The sequence below is a fragment of the Malaya genurostris genome, chromosome 3, assembly GCF_030247185.1.
Source record: "Malaya genurostris strain Urasoe2022 chromosome 3, Malgen_1.1, whole genome shotgun sequence".
Taxonomy (NCBI): domain Eukaryota; kingdom Metazoa; phylum Arthropoda; class Insecta; order Diptera; family Culicidae; genus Malaya; species Malaya genurostris.
In genome coordinates, this window is record NC_080572.1 from 19,137,474 (window position 1) to 19,156,566 (window position 19,093).

The following is a 19,093-nucleotide window of genomic DNA, read 5'->3' on the forward strand; positions in this document are numbered from 1 at the left end:
GGAATTTGTTGCGCACCCATACCGACATGACTTGCCGAAACGTTCACAGATGGCGTAGGATGAAGAAGTGTGTGATGTCGTTCCCGACAACCTTCTACCTCGCAGCCTTTCCAGGACTTAAACGGCCATTTCCCGTGATTGTTAATACAAGTTTTACATAGACTTTTCTGCTGAACAACGTTTACTCTTTTGCGTACTCATAGAGATTTGAACCGATGACATTCTGTTATTCGATGTCCTTGAAGATTACACATCGCGCACGTTTTGTCATGCTGCTGTTTACTGGCTCGACTTGCCGATGAATCCATTGAATGCGTTTGTACAAAAACTTTCTCCTTCACCTTTTGTTTTTTAGTTTTGGGTGGGCTTCTGAAACATGGCAAGTCGCAAGTTACTTCCGTGGCAGCGTTCACTAGTTTATTCATAAACTCGTCAAAAGTCGTAAGTGTGACTGTTTGAAATTGGCTTTTCAAAATAGCTTTAGTTGCCCCGGTAACTTCTCCACCAACTCCTGAATCAATGACGGGTTCGTGAGATGCGCATCTTGTCCGGCTGCTTTAAGGTGAAAATCAACGAAATTCCTACCTGCTATCCCAAAATCCATCAGTGTTTCTAACTTTTCATGTTTCGGAGGTTGAAGACGATGAATTTTCTCCAACAGTGTGCGAATTAGAAGTTCCGGTCTGCTTTATATTTTCTCCAACGATTTGATGACGTGCGGTACACATTCAGGAAGTAGCAGCTGATTCCGCACCGTATCATCTACATGGCCGTATAAAGGACTATTCACACATAACCGGTCCGGTTCAGTGCCGGCACGACACCGTACACGGATACTGATATTATTTCATTCGTTTTCTATGCGCGCCTTCACACCTATCCGGCACCATACTGTTTCAGTGCAGCTCGCCGTCAGCGTAGCGTCCGTCCGGCAAACTCAAATTCGTTGTCACCGATATTTTTTTATTTTCACTGAAGTCGGTATGTCACTGCATTTGCTGTACCGGAACGGAAACAGCACGGAAACGGAACGGAAGGGTTCCAATAAATAAAGAACACTAACGGCGCACTGAAGGCACTTTCACTGAACCGTCACGGCACTGAAATGTGTGAATAGTCCTTAACGCCCGCTGAAAGCGATTAAGATTTTCAGTATTTGCGGGGATTGAGACGACAGCGTCTGAAGACGGTACGGTAGTTTAATCTACAGATTCTGGCATGTCCTCGGAAACCAGCAGACTGTCTAAACAACTACGTTCATTTCCACTCAATGAGCTTTTAGGGGATTCATCTGTAGAGGGAATCTCTTTCAGCCAATTTTCCACTAATTTTGCATTACCGAGTTCCGCATCCATTTGACTGCTGCTTGAACCAAGCGACTGCATAAGTTCACGGCTTTTTTTCGATTGATTGTTGCCGAATTAACTGTTGCTTTGCCTTTATTATTGCAGCTTCTTGTAATTTGCGTTCACGTAACACAGCTTCTTTTTTTCTGCAACTGGAGCAAGTTAAACTTTCAATGGAAAATTCTTCTTGTTGCCGAAGACTACGTTTTTGTTACATACAGTGTATTGAGATTAATTTAATTAAAATATTTTGTTCTATTAAAAAATTTTCATATGCTCAATTCTCAGTTTATAATCACTTGAATAAATAAACATCAAAAGATTTTAATGTGTGTATTGCGTAATGTGATACCTTAGACCAAGTACTCCTCTATCTCTACCACCATTCCAAACAGTTTCTCGGCCGTTTTTAGATGCCCGTCCACTGATAAAAGAATTGAGTTTAGTAATAGTACTGTATACAAAAGGCTGGTTTTATTTTGGTGTAGTCTTGATCATCCCAATGCTTCGAAACTAATTCGAAAAGTTGGGTTTTGACTCTCTCAATAATTAATGTGTCTTCGAAACTTTTACCTTCTGTTGTTTGTTTAGATTGCCTTCATTTGTCTTCTGATTATCATTGGCGTCATATTTAATTTAAACTAAATTTATCATCTGACTGTGATTACGCATTCATGCTTCTATCATTCACAAATGATTTTGAAAGTCTAAATACAAAAATAACCATTAACAAAAAATATTGAATCTGATTCGTCTAGGGGTTTTGCTACCGTCTGGGTGCCGGCTTGTGCTAAGAGCACATAACTATTTTCTTATTTTACGTTACGTTTTCTACGCTTTGAATGTTATCCCGGATTTTGCAACTGAGTTTATAAAAAATTTAGAAAACTTTCCAAAATCTGTTAATGTTAATGTTAACGTTCTGTAAATTTTGGAATGTCATTACTTTTTTTTACCAATTTTCAGTGAATCAATTGATAATAATAAAGAACTTTAGTAAGCATTACTGACTCCTTCCATGAAAACCATATCTGTCAAATTTCTTATTTTATTTCTGGTAGTGAAAATTCAGTGTTGAACCAAGAAAATTGTACGTGAAACGTCCAATTCCAGTAATATCCTTATGATAAGCAAGTTTTCCAGAACAAAAATTTTTGAAACAGAGTAAGTAATCAATATTTAGCTCCATGACTATGAGCAGCATTGAAAAATTATACATAAACTTCGGATTGCTCGTGCAGATCTTAAGATCTTGTTTCACTGAAGTTCTTGGATGACTGACAACATTCCTGGAACAGATTGAAATAGACAAAAAAAGCAGTATGTAGCTCCTCAACTATGAACAGCATTGAAAATTCATTCATTTATTCTGCTGATTGCTCGTGTAGATCTTAAGACCTGTTTTCAATGAAATTCTTGGATGATTAAGAACATACCTGAAACAGTTGTGAATCAACAAGTAAGCAATGTGTAGCTCTAAAAATATGAACAGCAAACAAAAAATAGATATTAGCCTTTGTAGTAATTGCAGTGTAGTCCCTAAGGATAATATTCCAAGTATTTTTGGATTTTGGAATATCGAACTTTTATAGTCGCAAAATATACTCAGATAGACCTAGATGCTTTTCCGTATGGACGTAATTAGATTTATACTAAAATCGCATGGAATTGGAAAACCCTTTTTTCAAGCGAAATACTTGAAAAAAAAACGCGATGTTTTGTTTAATTTACTCGAAATTGTATTTACGCACTTCGCGCGTTACGTGAGGTTCCAGTGTATTTGTAAATTACACCGAACTTCGGTAATAAATGATAAACAACTAATTATAATTATGAAAGGATTAACTCAACCGATCTTTCAGTAAATGAAACTTCTACTGAACTGATTACTAAAAAACCAGTTGTTTGATTATCAGTTAAATTTTAATGATATCCGTAAATATGATTTGGTGTGCACAATAAAGGAATTCAAGAAGTGGATTATTTCCAGCAATCTTGAATACACATTAATCCAAAAACACCGATGACTCGCTTCCACCAATATGTGGCGCTTTTGTATGTGGACGCGACAGATGTGTGAATTCAGTGTCTGATTCTCTGCATGAGCCAACCATTTCATATGAATTGCTTGTACAACTTTCAATTACAAATATACGGGGAGATACTATCGGGAAATACCACATGAGTACAAGCGTTTTCCATAGAATCTAGCGCCATTTCAAAGGAAATGTTTTTTTCTGTCCACACTTTTACTATGACTGTCTCAGTTTGAGTAGCAACGATGGCCTCGTGCATATGATAATTTCAATTTATATTCAAATTAGATAAATTGCGCATCCTTTCATTCAGCAACGAAATAACAATTGAAATTCCAACAATAATGATGGAGAGAAAAAATGCATTCGTTGCCAGGACATGACGCCTTCCGAAGGAATAAAGCTATGCCACTTTGCCCGAAGATGAACGGCAGACAGTCACCTCCAAATTCCGTAATTCAATTTCCAATTAGAAAACAAGATTATAGAAAATGGGCGAAGAGGAGATGTGCGTTCGGCTCAGACAAACCTAATCATAACGTTACGATTGTACTCCACTCCAACTGGCCTGAGTCTTATCGCAATTAAATCAGGAAAATATATTTGCTTCCGTAAGAAGTATCAAATCCTTCGCAGAACAAATCCCTTATGTTTGGCAAACTGATTTCCATGTTTTTCTATTTCGAAGGGTGCTTCTCGGGATGTAAGAAAGTCAATAGAATTTCTGCTGTTGATTTTTTTTTCAAAACTGAATCTGTTGAAGCATGTTGCAGACAGTGGAATTAGCATCAGAAAAGACGATTTGAGTGAATGCGAACGTTACGTTATGTCTGTGTGTATGTGTGTATGTGACAAATATTGTCACTCACTTTTCTCGGAGATGGCTGAACCGATTTTCACAAACTTCAAATGAAAGGTCACATGAACCCATACAAAATTGCTGATATTTCATTTCGATTCCTATTAATGATAGGCTGAATTTTATCCAAGTCTGACTACCGGTACATTTTTTTCCAAAATTCAAATCGTCATAGAGAATATTACAAACATTTGTAGGTCATATTAGTGTATGGTAGAATGATGCGATTGTAACCATGTCGGTATCCAGCTTCCGGTACCGGGAGTACCAACAAAATAGTAATCAAATGTGATGAAACATAGCTCGCTCCACTTTATCACATATTATTGAATAGATTTTCACTAATTTAAATTCAAATGTAGTATATCTATGTAGTAGCATTATGCAATAAAAATCTTATAAAATTCTTTTCTAAACGTTTTTAAATTGTAGTATTTCGAGAAATTTCCGCTATGATATACAGTAGAAAATGGATAATATGACAAAGGCAGCATTACAGCACTAGGTGCATTAAAACAAGTTTTATGTAGAGAATTCGATTGCAGTGTCAATAGCAGCTCCAGTTGCACAGCGCAGACACGGAGCTCAAATAGTGGCAGATGACCACTATCGGCTACTTCGCTGGTCGATTGGAAAGATGCCCGAAAGCTTTGCGTCAGACATGTCATAGTTCAGTTTTCTTTGTCATTTGCCTGGATCGATGTCACCTGTCTATTCCGATACATTTATCATATTAATTATGTTCCGTAAGGATAATGTTTGAGGCAATAACAGCATTCGTGCGTGTGTGTTAGCAAACCTCGTCAAGTCAGCGATAACAATACTTTACCGGATTGGAGGCTATCAGAAATCGTATAACGACAATGACGAACCGCATCTTACATTAGCAGAGGGAGTAAAAAAAATGACAGATTTTTCGTTCTAATGTAAGCTAATCATATTTTAATTATATTATCTATTAACAACAGATTCCTTGTAATAGTTTATAAGTTGTTAAATTTCTTGTAATGAATATGATCATTTTCACTCCTCTTTTCAGAAAGCGAGGTCAACAACCACGTTATCATCGACGGGCGATTTTCTCCGACGTCATCAATGTCCGCACAGTGCCAACATTGTTTCTATCAACGATAGTACACACCACTCGTAGCGAACAAACGCTTCTCGCAACTTATAATATTGTGGTCCCGGCAAGGATTTGTAATCGAGTTTCACGTAGGTTTCGTCGTCCATGATTATGCAGTTCAAATTTCCAGCAAGAATTGTATATAACAGCTTTCGAACCCTCGGCCTGATCGATGCTTATTGTTTCGGACTACGTTTTGGTTGTTTCTTATAGGATCGAAGATTCAAACCTTCTTTAGCACGAAGAACAACTTTTTTGGCCACATTCCCGATTGCATTTCGCACGGCTTTTTCACTTACTCCTTCCATTTTTGCTTTCTTTCTCAGTGACAGTCCGCGTTCTGTGTACCATTTGTACACAATTTTTCGACGTTGTTCTGCTGAAAGTCCACGCATTTCGAACCAAACTAATAAAAACGAATAAACAACTGCACAAGTGGTTAGAGAAGAGTGTAAACAACAGGATGCAGCCATAAAAATTGACAGATTCTGAACCATTGCGAAATGGCAGCGGTTTTTGGTTGCGTCCATACTTTCTGGAATAGTCTTTATGTAAAGTTAAAATAATGAGAATTCAAATTACATGAATCAATTTTGAGAAGGGAGTAGGGTTCTATTTTTTCATATCTTCATACACAGATTATGATTAAAAAGAAAAAAAAGCATGGTGACTAAGTTTTAACTAGTTTGTTTGAAATCAATTTATTTTTATGTTATGGAAAGATAAGTTATTTAATCATGGCACTGCAACGTAGCAACAATTTATTTTTAACCGATCTCCAATATGTTGCTAGTCACAAATAGAAGCTGCGCTTTTTGAGTTACGCAAGTGGTTAGATGTTAGAAACAATCTCTCAAATTTGCGAACTAGTCACAAGTAAGCTAGCGTAACAAAATTTGTTACTTGGGTAGTAAACCCAGTGCGACCTCCAGCAGCCAAGCCTCGACAGAGGGTGGAAAGACAATTAACCGAGGGCGTAAGAAACACAATCAATATATTTGAAACTCTGTAAAATATATTGCATTATCCCTCTCTTTTCCCCCCAATGAATGACCAAATAGGTTAAAGCTGAGTAAAAATAAACATACATCCAATCGAGTATATTTGTTCAATATTTAAAACTTCGTTCTGCCACATTTTTCCGTACTATTTCATAAATCTACACGAGCCCACTAATTATCGATAATATAAGACATGATAAGATGCACCCTTTTAACAAATAAACATATAACATTCTAACAAATAAAGTCAGGCTTATTCAGCGGAATTCTTCATGATTTAGCCGAATGATGAACTCGTGTATTTGGAACAGCAGTAATATCAAATGCATATGATGAACAAATTCGGATTTATTATAAATCCGCCCGCATCCTTTGGTAATGCCTTGATCTGATGATAAATTCACCCATGCAAACATACATGTACACATAAATTCTTAACTCATTTATACTCATAAACTTAAACTCAGAATACCTACCGTTATTGGCGTATCATCCTTATTATCACAGGTTTCTAGGTTACGCTTGAATCGTATCACTGTATGGGTGACATTTTCGTACCCTAATAATACGGTGTAGTCTTGAGATGAATCAACAACGGGATCGCCGTCGCTTTCGGCTCGGATGTGTCTGTCCTGTAAATAAACGACAAAAAAAATCAAAATTATTCACTGGTCTTAATTTCTTAATTACTATCGACAGTGCTAGTGTTATAATTGAAAATGTCTCGCTAAAATCGTGTAAATTATTTTATCCATTTCCTGCATATTTTTGTTAGTTGAAATTATTAGGGAAAATATGGAATTTCGAGTTACGTACTAGAATATTTTTTTATTATTCTTGTTAATTTGGAATGATTTCGATTGCGTCAGCTTTTGCTTTTTTATATATCTTTGTTTTACAATTTTGTTTTTGTTGTCTATTGTTTTAGTTAGCCTGTCGGATTGTATACTTTCGAGTAAATGTAGACAACCGAGCGCAAATACTGTTTAGACTACAATGAATAATATTTCTCACGAATATAAGGTTACTCATTGAGAACGCACAAACCTGAAGTAATAGTTATATTAATGAAGGGCTCCGCCGGCTGGATGTTCGCAGATCTACGGAGATCAGCACAATACAAATAAATTACAAATCATTCTTTACTATCGAAAGTTTAGCGCGTGTTTTAATATGGAAAGTTCGACTGGCACTGGTGGATGATTGAGTAACAGTGCAATATTCAAATCTGTTACCGTGCGGTTTTGTATACTATACAGTAGTGATTCATTCTGGTCTTATTTATGGAGAAAATAATTGCATTAATTTGTCATCACTATTTTGTTTCATAGATTCCACTACATATCCAGAGTTAACTCATCAGACGTCCTTCAAGCCCTTCGGTCTTCAATTCTTTCTGAAGTGGCTGTTCAAGCAGTAATGGGCAGCAAAATTTATGTCTACTCCTAGTGGGAAGATTGTTTTGCCGTGAGCACTTTTGCTGACATGGTTCTATAGGCTGTGAAATGATGGAGTGAATTCGACGCGAGCATTGTTGATACAAGTGCAGAAAAGATCTGAATACGTCCGATATGGGGGGCCGTGGTGTTGACAAAGTCCTTTGGGGCAACATGGTTGTTCATGTGATGCATCATGACGAGTAGTGTCAGAACACAAAGACCAGCAGACATGGGCGAAGGATGATTATATGATTCATAATAAATTATATATAATAACATCAAACTTAGAAAAATGTAGTATTTGGGCTTATTTAGTATTTGAAAAGCATCAAATAAGGAATGGGCTAATGAATCGTACTATAATATTCTAGTTTTTTATTATATGGACTATTTCCACAATGACGTAAAGTTATCAAATTTCGCTTCGGTCCCCGTTCCGCCCTAACTCTGACATGAACCTAAGGTCTACCTAGCTGCAACTAGCTCACACGCGCGTCCAGACGCTTCGCGTGACGCTTCCACTCTGACAGCAACCTAAGAGTGAAACAGAGTGAGTTCCGGAGTCACGGGGAAAAATGTTCCAAATGAACTAAAAAAGTGCTCTCAGTTTTCTCAGAGACCGCTCATCCAATTTTCACAAGCTTATGTTCAAATGAAAGGTCTTACAATCCCATATAATCCTACCGAATAAGTATAAAAATTACGTTTTCAGGAGCGTGTTTTTATACATGACACAGAAAAATCAAACCAAATACATTCAAATAACCGTGAAATTCTTCAATCAGGCAGGTATGCTTCGTTGACTTTTACTTTGACTTTGAATTGAAACTGTTTTTGCCTTTCTCATATAGAAAGGCTATGCAATCACTGTGAAAATCGACTTTTTAACCAAGGCCCGGAGGACCGAATGTCATATACCATTCGACTCAGCTCGACGAACTGAGCAAATGTCTGTGTGTGTGTGTGTCCGTTCGCGCGTGTGTGTGTGTGTATGTGTGTATGTGTGTGTGTATGTAACAAAAATATGCACTCACTTTTCTCAGAGATGGCTAATCCGATTTTTACAAACAAAGATTCAACTGAAAGGTCTCATAATCCCATAATCTGCTATTGAATTTCATTCCGATCCGACTTCCGGTTCCGGAGATATAGGATGATATGTACCAAAAAAGTGAAAAAAATATGCACTCACTTTTTTCAGAGATAGCTGAACCGATTTTCACAAACTAAAATTCAAATGAAAGGTATTATGGTCCCATAGTTTGCTATTGAATTTCATTTGAATGTGACTTCCGGTTCCGGAGTTATATGGTAATATGTGAAAATTTGAGAAAAAGTTTCCACTCAATTATCTCTGAAACAGCTAAACCGATTTTCGCAAACTAAGATTCAAATGAAAGGTCTTATAATATCCTAAAAATTTGTGGAACATTTTACCTGGATCCGACTTCCGGTTCCGGAACTAAAGCGTGATAAGTGGAAAATTACCCATTTTATTAGTATTTTTCCACGAACGATGGTTAAAAACAGGTACAAATCCCATAAAACTGTCTGATAAATTCTTCTAGTTTGCAGAGCTTGTTAGTTTGTGGACATGAAAACTTAATTCGGCACTACTGGTCCCCTCTTTTCCTGTTCCGAGAGCACCGAAAGTGGAGAAAAAAACTCCTATAACTAAATTCACTTCGATTTCTCTGCGATGCTTGAACCGATTTTCACAAATCTTGATTTGAATTAAAGTTCATGCTGTCTTTAAAGCTACTGTGAAATTTCATCTGGATCCGATTTCCGGCTCCGCAATTACAGGGCGATGAGTGTCAAAGTTTTCAAATCGCCATATAGAGTGACAATATGTACAACACCGAAAGAAGAAGAAAACACAAAACGAACAAGGCGTGCTTTGTTCTATTTCGTACACGTTGTGTAGTGATGTCAATAATGATAATAATAATAATTATTATTATAATTATAATAATAATCTTACTACATGTTTTATGCTGCTGATTCATGCTGTTTAGTTTGACTTACATATGCAGAAGTAAAAGAAACGCAGGTTCGTTTGGTTTGTTAGATTTCGTTTGATTGGTTTAATCGAAATAGAGCATGAGATAGTAAGTATGAGTTTAACTACGTTCAAACTGTTCCAATTTGTAGGTCATATTTGTTCGTAGCAAACGAACCAACTTCGGCTATTCCGTTTATCTGGATCCGGTTTCGGAAGAACTGGAAATAGTGATTTAAAAATAAAGGATCTCACTCACTTTTCTTGGAGATGGCCAAATCGATTTTCACAAACTTATAGGTTCAAAAGAAAAGTCTTACAGTTTCATATGGAATTCCTTAATTTGTTGTGGATACTACTTTCGGTTCCGGAACTACAGGTTAAACAGGATTTATAGAGTTTGTGAGATTAGATCCGAACAAATTATCCTATTTCTATTCAATAAACAATTGTTTTTGCCAATTTCACGGTTATATTTATGATGTAATGAGTAATATGAGAAAGGCATCATTACACCACTAGGTAGATTAAAATAGGTTTTTCTATCAGCGTTAGAGTATTGTGAGAAGCCTGGTTTTATCAACACAGGAAATCTGTAAAATACAGTAGTTAATACAAGCGAACATATACATGAGGCAGTAAAACATCCTTATCAGAGAATGCAAAATTTAACCTAAAACCGAGAATTAAATCCCAGAATTCTATATCGAGGTTGGGTTTGTTTGTCCAAATCATAATGTTTATCTTTTCCGCTGCTGCATGTTTATATTTCCGGAGCATCAGGCCGGAATCTACGGACTAAAATCATCGTTCATTGCCTCTGGCCTGCAGACTGGAACAACTTCCTGTCTCGATAAACATAGGCATGTTGGCAAGTTATGATGAATGTTAGCATATCGGATACAAGGACTTATAAACTTATCTGTGGAAACCAATATACGTATTCATTTTTCAGTATCATTCTCCCTGAAGGTGTCCACTATCTACCGAAGTAATCCAGTTCGCTTCAAACATCATCAACAACTGCAAGATTGCTCGAAATAGCTTTTTACTACTTACGGTTTTATCTATACAACTATAGAAACTCTATTGCTCATCTCATTTGATCTGTTTCGATTCTAACTGTTCATCGGGGGTGTTACAGCCAATGAGATGATACATTTCAATGTGAGCGAACCTATCTGCTAGAATACTATATTGTCATGGCAGGCTGTAAACTTGCTATTTTTTTAACGTACATGACGAACAAATCCAAAAACTTTTATCACTTATTTCTGCCTTTATTTGTTCCCGCAGTTGATTCGAATTACGTCTCCCGTACCACCTTTCGGGTAAATACATACTTGCACCTAGTTCTAGTGAAGTAGTTTATTGGAGTTCGTTTAGAATCCACTTGAAAATTCACGGAAACAGGCGGCAATGGGTGGTTTCAAGCGGTGATCAAGGTTTGAGTATGTTAATAACTTTCCTCATTTCTCCTTCCGTCGGAAAACCTTCCAATAGCATCATCGTTGTCGTCTGCATAGTCATAACCATCAGGAGTAAGGTAACGGACCGTCGGCCCGGTCCCGAACCGTTTGGAATTGCACACAAGGGCGCCGTTTTGAGCAGGATTGTCGAATCTATTTCTCTAAATCGTCGTAGTTGGAAAGTTTAAGTTCGAATGGGATTTCGTTTCTAAGGCCCCACCATTCACGTGCCTCTAGCAGCACATTCAAAATGTACTCTGGTATTTCCATCACCATCGATGTGATTTCATTCAGATCATCGAACGCAGTGAAACGTGAATACGGCTTATTGCACTGTTGGGACCGAAAAAGTTATATGATTAACTTCCTTAATTGAGTGTACTTGTCGAAGAGCAAAAAATTAAAATTGTTTGATCTGTGTTCATGCTGTCGGTTCAGCGAATCTTTAAAAAAATTTCCGTGCTCTGGTTTGCAAACTAACGTTGTTGCTAGCAGCCAAACACGGAATATGAAGTTACTTGTATGTCTGCTGGGTAACGTTACAATATTACGAAACAATATTCGAAGGATTATGGGACGACGCAAAGACAATCAGCAAATGATAAGAATGTTATAGGGGCATTCCACGCAAAATCAGCCACCCAAAATTTCGTTTACAAAACAAAGCCTTTTTTCAACAGCCTAATAAAGATACAAAAATTCGTCCAAGACATGAAATGTTCGTCATTTCCTTAGCTTTCAAATAAGCAATTCCATAAAACAACCTTTATAGTTTATTTTATGAAAAAAGTTCAAAAATAATAAACAAATAAAAAAAAATTCAAACTTTGGGTTAATTTTTTTTCTATTTGCCTTTCTCATATAGAATGGCTATGCAATCACTGTGAAAACCGACTTTTTAACCGAGGCCCGTGTGTGTGCATGTGAGTATGTATGTAACAAAAATATGCGCTCACTTTTCTCAGAGAAGGTTGAACCGATTTTTACAAATTAATATTCAAATGAATGGTCTCAAGGTCCCATAGCCAGCTATTGAATTTTATCCTGATCCGACTTCCGGTTTCGGAGATATAGGATGTTTTGTACCAAAAAAATTTAAAAAATATGTGCTCACTTTTTTCAGAGATGACAAAACAGATTTTCACAAACTAAAATACTAATAAAAGGTCTTATGGTCCCATAGCCTGCTATTGAATTTCATTTGGATCCGACTTCCGGTTCCGAACCCCTATTTTCTCTGCAACGGCATAACCGATTTTCACAAACTAAGATTCAAATGAAAGGTCGTATAGTTTTCTAAAATATATATATATATATATATATATATATATATATATATATATATATATATATATATATATATATATATATATATATATATATATATATATATATATATATATATATATATTATACAGATCCGACTTCCGATTTGGGAAATAAAGCGTAATAAGTGGAAAATTACCTATTTCATTAGTGTTTTTTCACGAACGATCGTCAAAAAACCTGTTTTAATCCACCTTGTGGTGTAATGATGCTTTTCTCATATATCATACTGTTTTTAATATACTATTCAAATGTTTCTCTTCGATTTTTGAAAGAAACCAAGGGATTGTTTGTGCATTAGCTAATATGATGTAAAGTATGAAACAGTTCTCTGATCGGTGAGGTCATCCATAAGAAAACGAAGTGGGTTCACTATTACATGTACTTCCAGAATCGGAATCTGAGAACCCTTTTACGGTTCGAAGTCGGTTCCAACGGCCACCAATTAACAAGACGTACCAGCTCTACTAGTTTTTATTCTAAACGATTATTTAAAGTTTTGTTGTATCCGAAAATATGCAGTATTTTTCGGTACCATAAGACCTTTCATTTGACCCTAAGATTGGGAATAACGGTTATGAGTACAGTTTAGAAAGTTTTTTACGGTTTTGGTTTAGCCGATTTCAGTGACGGTGTACAATATTAAACACACTTTACCCTATAACTCCGGAACCGGAAGTCGGATCCGGATGAGATTCAGGAATTACGTATGGGACCGTTTGAATCTAAATTTGTCAAAATCGTTTCAGTCATCTCCGAGACAACCTAGTGAGATTATTTGACACATACCCTCCGGGCCAATTTTTACTATCGAACAATGAGTAAAATGAGTAATATGAGAAAGGCATCAATACACCACTAGGTGGATTAAAACAGGTATTTTTTAGTTAAAAAGGAAGCCTTAGGGGTTTCATTCAATCTTAGCAAAGTTTCAGAGTAGAAAGATTGATACTTTCGAAGCAGTGAATTTTTCAATCACGACCCGCACGCGTGAAGCGTAGCGCAACTCGCTCGAATACGGGTTTAACTTGTCGACACATGTCGCGCGACTGATCGAATCCTAGCTTAGAGTTAATTGTTAGCAAAGTTTCAGTTAAAATCGCAAAAAAACCTGTTTCAATAAACTTAGTGGTGTAATAATGCCTTTCTCATATTACTCATAATATCAAAAATATTACTGTGGAATTCGCGTAAACAACTGTTCATTGGATGTCCTCATGGTAACAACCAAATCATATATATAATAGGGCTGAAAAGTCACCACTTGTGGCTGAACACCCAATTTAAATCATAATAATTTAATTTTATCTCATATTCCAATAAATAGTTATTAAAAAAACTATTCATTTAATAGAAATAGTAAAGTTTGTTCGAATTTAATCTAACAAATTCTACAAATCCTTTATACAAATTTAGGAATTTTGTATGAAACTAAGGGACTTTTCCTCTGAACCTATAAGGTTGTGAAAATCGGTTTGGCCATCTTGAAAGAAAATGAGTAAGATCCTTTTTGCAGTTTCTAATCACCATTTCCAATTCCTCCGAAAACGGATTCAGATAACCGGTATAGCCGAAGTTAGTTTGTTTGCCAGCAACAAATATGACCTAAAAATTGGAACAGTTTTAACCTAGTTAAACCTAGACTTACTGTCTCATGCTCTATTTCGATTAAATCAGTTGAAATTTAACAAACGAAACAAACCTGTGTTTCTGTTACTTCTGCATATATAAGTCAAGCTAAACAGCATGAATCAGCAGCATAAAACATGTAGTAGGATTATTATCTTCATTATTATTATTGACATCATTACACAACCGGCACGGTATTACTGCACTACCGGATGTGATAGTTTCATGTTCTTTCAAATAAATTTGAACTCATTGACATTTGTTTATTCTTTCGGTTGTACTGATCATAAAATAGCTATAATTTTTATCAACCGCAGCACCGTCTTTTACCAATATTACACACTAGTAGTAGGCATCTGTAACCGTTTCGATTTCTTCATAGCGTGTACGAAATAGAACAAAGCACGCATCGTTTGTTTTGTGTTTTCTTCTTCTTTCGGTGTGGTACATATTGTCATTCAATATGGCGATATGTAAACTTTGACACTCATCGCCATGTAACTGCGGAACCAGAAGTCGGATCCGGATGAAATTTCACAGTAGTTTTAAAGATAATATGAGGTTTCATTCAAATCAAGATATGTGAAAATCGGTTCAAGCATCGCAGAGAAATCGATGTGAGTTCTATTTTTTAAGTTTTTCTGTACCACTTTCGGTGTCTCCGAAAAGAGTGGACCAGTAGTGCTGAATTAAGCTTTTATGCCCACAAACTAACAAGCTCCGCAAACTAAAAAAAATTATCAGACAGTTTTATGGGATTTGTACCTGTTTTTGACCATCGTTTGTGAAAAATACAAATGAAATTGGTAATTTTCCACTCATAACGCTTTAGTTCCGGAACCGGAAGCCGGATCTGGATTAAATGTTCTAGAAATTTTAAGAAAACTATAAGACCTTTCATTTGAATCTTAGTTTGTGAAAATCGGTTGAACTGGTTCAGAGACAATTAAATGCACATTTTTTTATAATTTTCACATATTACCATGTAACTCCAGAACCGAAAGTCAGATCCAAACGAAATTCAATAGCAGGCTATGGGACCATGAGTCCTTTCATTTAAATTTTAGTTTGTGAGTGTCGGTTCCAGGCCTCTGTTCAAAGTCGGTTTTCACAGTGATTGCATAGCTTGTCTACATGAGAAAGGCAAAAATGTAAAAGACGGTGCTGCGGTTGATAAAAATTTTAGTTATTTTATGATAAATGCGACCGAAAGAATAGAAGAATGTTAATGTATTGAAATTTATTTGAAATAATAAACATATATCGGAATTGTAAACTTCTCGCAATTTTCACAGCCGGAGTGCAGTAATACCGTGCCGGTGATGTAGTGATGTCAATTATAATATTAATAATAATAATCCTGCTACAATTGTTATGCTGCTTAGCTTGACTTACAGTTCGGCTGAAAAGTTCGTATCGTTTAATAGAAACACACATTTTTTTGCCAAAATTCGTTTTTATTATTCAACATAATTGACATCAGAGGCGATACAGCGATTATAGCGATCTTCCAACTTTTCGATACCATTTTTGTAGTACGATTTGTCCTTTGCCTCAAAATAGGCCTCAGTTTCAGCGATTACCTCTTCATTGCTTCTAAATTTTTTACCAGCGAGCATTCTCTTGAGGTCTGAGAACAGGAAAAAGTCACTGGGGACCAAATCTGGAGAATACGGTGGATGAGGGAGCAATTCGAAGCCCAATTCGTTCAATTTCAGCATGGTTTTCATCGACTTGTGACACGGTGCATTGTCTTGATGAAACAAAACTTTTTTCTTCTTCAAATGAAGCCGTTTTTTGAAATTTTGTCCTTCAAACTCTCTAATAACGCTATATAATAGTCACTGTTGATGGTTTTTCCCTTTTCAAGGTAGTCGATGAAAATTATACCATGCGAATCCCAAAATACAGACGCCATAACCTTACCGGCCGATTGTTGAGTCTTTCCACGCTTTGGGTTCGGTTCATCGCGTGCAGTCCACTCAGCTGACGATTGGACTCCGGAGTGAAGTGATGGAGCCATGTTTCGTCCATTGTTATATATCGACGAAAAAATCGGTTTTATTTCGATATAACAGCTCCAAACACTGCTCAGAATCATCCATTCGTTGTTGTTTTTGATCGATTGTGAGCTCACGCGGCACCCATTTTGCACAAAGCTTTCTCATATCCAAATATTCGTGAATAATATGTCCAACACGTTCCTTTGATATCTTTAGGGTGTCAGCTATCTCGATCAACTTCACTTTACGGTCATTGAAAATCATTTTGTGGATTTTTTTCACGTTTTCATCGGTAACAGCCTCTTTTGGACGTCCACTGCGTTCATCGTCTTCGGTGCTCATATGACCAGTACGAAATTTTGCAAACCACTTACGAATTGTTGCTTCGCCCGGTGCAGAGTCTGGATAGCACTCATCAAGCCATTTTTTGGTATCGGCGGCACTTTTTTTCATCAAAAGGTAGTGTTTCATCAACACACGAAATTCCTTTTTTTCCATTTTTTTCACAATAATAAAAGTAGCTTCACTCAAAATGCAATATCTCACAAACTAATAATCAGACAGCTGTCAAATTTATACACGTATCTTTTGAAGGTTGGTACTAACTGAAAATGGTATGGATTTAATTCTAGTGGCGCCCTCTCATAGAAACGATACGAACTTTTCAGCCGATCTGTTATGCAAAAGTAACAGAAACGCAGGTTCGCTTCGTTTGTAAGATTTCGTTTAATTGGTTTAATCGAAATAGAGCATGAGATAGTAAGTCTAGGTTTAACTAGGTTTAAAACTGTTCTGATTTGTAGGTCATATTTGTTGCTGGCAAACGAACCAACTTCGGCAATACCGGTATTCCGAATCCGGTTTCGGAAGAATTGGAAATAATGATTGAAATCTGCAAAAAGGATCTCACTCACTTTTCTTGAAGATGGTCAAACCGATTTTCACAAACTTATTGGTTCAAAGGAAAAGTCTCACAATTTTATTCGGAATTCCTAAATTACAGGATGTAGATGTGGATTTCAATATTACTACTGATTCCGGAACTACAGTGTAAACCGGGTTCATAGATTTTGTTAGATTATCACATGGATCTATAAGTCCCGAGACTAAAGCAGAGATGGCGCTCGTAGTAACCCAGTAACCACGTCTTTCTAGAGTACTAACCTTTGCTTGAAACGGGTCAAAATTTTAAGTCGATCCGACCAGAAACAAAAAACACGAAAACCGAGTTTCGTGTTTTGATAAAACATTGTTTTTTATTGGGTAAAAACACCGTGCAAGCGAAACAATGGATTGAAAAATGTTATCCGGACTCTTGTCAATCAAAAGCAACGATTTGTCGGTGGTTCGCCGAGTTTAAACGTGGACGTACCGACACAAATGACGCGTAACGCTCGGGTAGACCTGTGGAAGCCATTACACCGGAAAATGTGAGTGAAGTGATATAAATTATAATGAAAGATCGTAAAGTGAAGCTCCGTGAGATTGCTGAGATGACACCGATATCATATGGAAGTGTATTTACTATCCTTCATGAAAAATTGAGCATGAAAAAGGTTTTTTCCAAGTGGGTGCCGCGATTGCTTTCGATGGAACAAAAACAGCAACGAGTCGATGATTCAGAAAGCAGTTTAAAAACGTTGGAACCATTGTATCACCCTAAAAGGTGATTATGTTGATGAATAAAAAAAAATTTTGCAAAAAAAATGTTGTCTCCATTGTTAGTCTCGGGACTTATTGATCCATGTGTTAAGTCCGAACAAACTTTACTATTTCTAATCAATGAATAGTTGTTTTTTGCAAATTCCACAGTAATATTTATGGTGTTATGAGTAATATGAGAAAGGCATCATTACACCACTAGGATGTGGATCGATCCATGTTTTGACTTTTTTGAATGTAGCAAAGTGCTGCTCAGTGCGTGTCCCATCAACGAAAATAGGGGAAGATCTGATGTGATTAGGTCTTGTGAGTAAGCTGCATGATATAGCGTTTGTATCCGAATGTCTGCTTCCGCAACGTGTTCGAAATGTGAGACGTTTATCATGAAGGAGTATCTCCTTTTTCAGTCTGGTGTCATATTCTGGTCAATTTGACTCGATTTAAATCGATCATATATTATATGTAGCGTTGATTTCGAACCATTTCACTCGTTGTTACATGCTTAAAATAAATAATACGAAAAGTCGTCTTGCTGAATAGATAACCGAGCTTTGCAGTCGGTTTCTCACCTGCAAGAACACATAATTTTTGCGTTAAGAATTCTCAAAATAGATCTGCTTTCCATCACCAATCCCAGCCCGACGCATAAAGACTGTCCCAGAAAGTATGGACGCACTTTGATATCGCTGTAAATAATTCACAAGTGTTAGATATTCAAATTTTATTCGATATACTGATAATATTAGACTACAACAACAGAATATTATTCTAAACATTTGCCACTTAGCCATTGTAGACTAGCTGGCGCACCTTCTTGAGGACGTTCCTCATTAAATTCCGTACAGACTTCTTGGCAACAAGTTTTGACATTTTTTAAAAATCTTTTTCGAACTGTTGAATTGTTTCGGCTGCCGAGACATGTTTCCTAAAATGTGCCTTCGTTGATGCCCAAAATTCCTCAATTTGTCAAAGTTGTGGGCAATTTGGTGGATTCATGTATTTTCTGACGAAAGTGACATTTTTGGTAGTATACCATTTTACCGTTGATTTCGAGTAGTGGCAAGAATCAAGAAGAACAACAGGATCTTGTGGCTTTGAATCATGAGTAGAAGTCGTTTTTGTAAACATTCCTTGATGTATATTTCGCTGTTCATTGAAGCAGTGGTGATGAAGGGTTTCGAAATTTTACCGCAGC

At 36.5% G+C, this 19,093-nt stretch overlaps 1 protein-coding gene across 6 annotated transcripts in view; it reads right to left on the minus strand.

Annotated features, from left to right (window-relative positions):
• LOC131439035 (MOXD1 homolog 2-like) overlaps window positions 1–19,093 on the minus strand; it is a 234,757-nt gene that overhangs the window by 71,546 nt on the left and 144,118 nt on the right. For all 6 annotated transcript variants that reach the window (XM_058609537.1, XM_058609536.1, XM_058609535.1 and 3 more), the window contains one exon: window positions 6,845–7,000. In XM_058609537.1, the coding sequence (XP_058465520.1) occupies window positions 6,845–7,000 (156 nt within the window). The remainder of the gene's footprint in view (window positions 1–6,844; window positions 7,001–19,093) is intronic.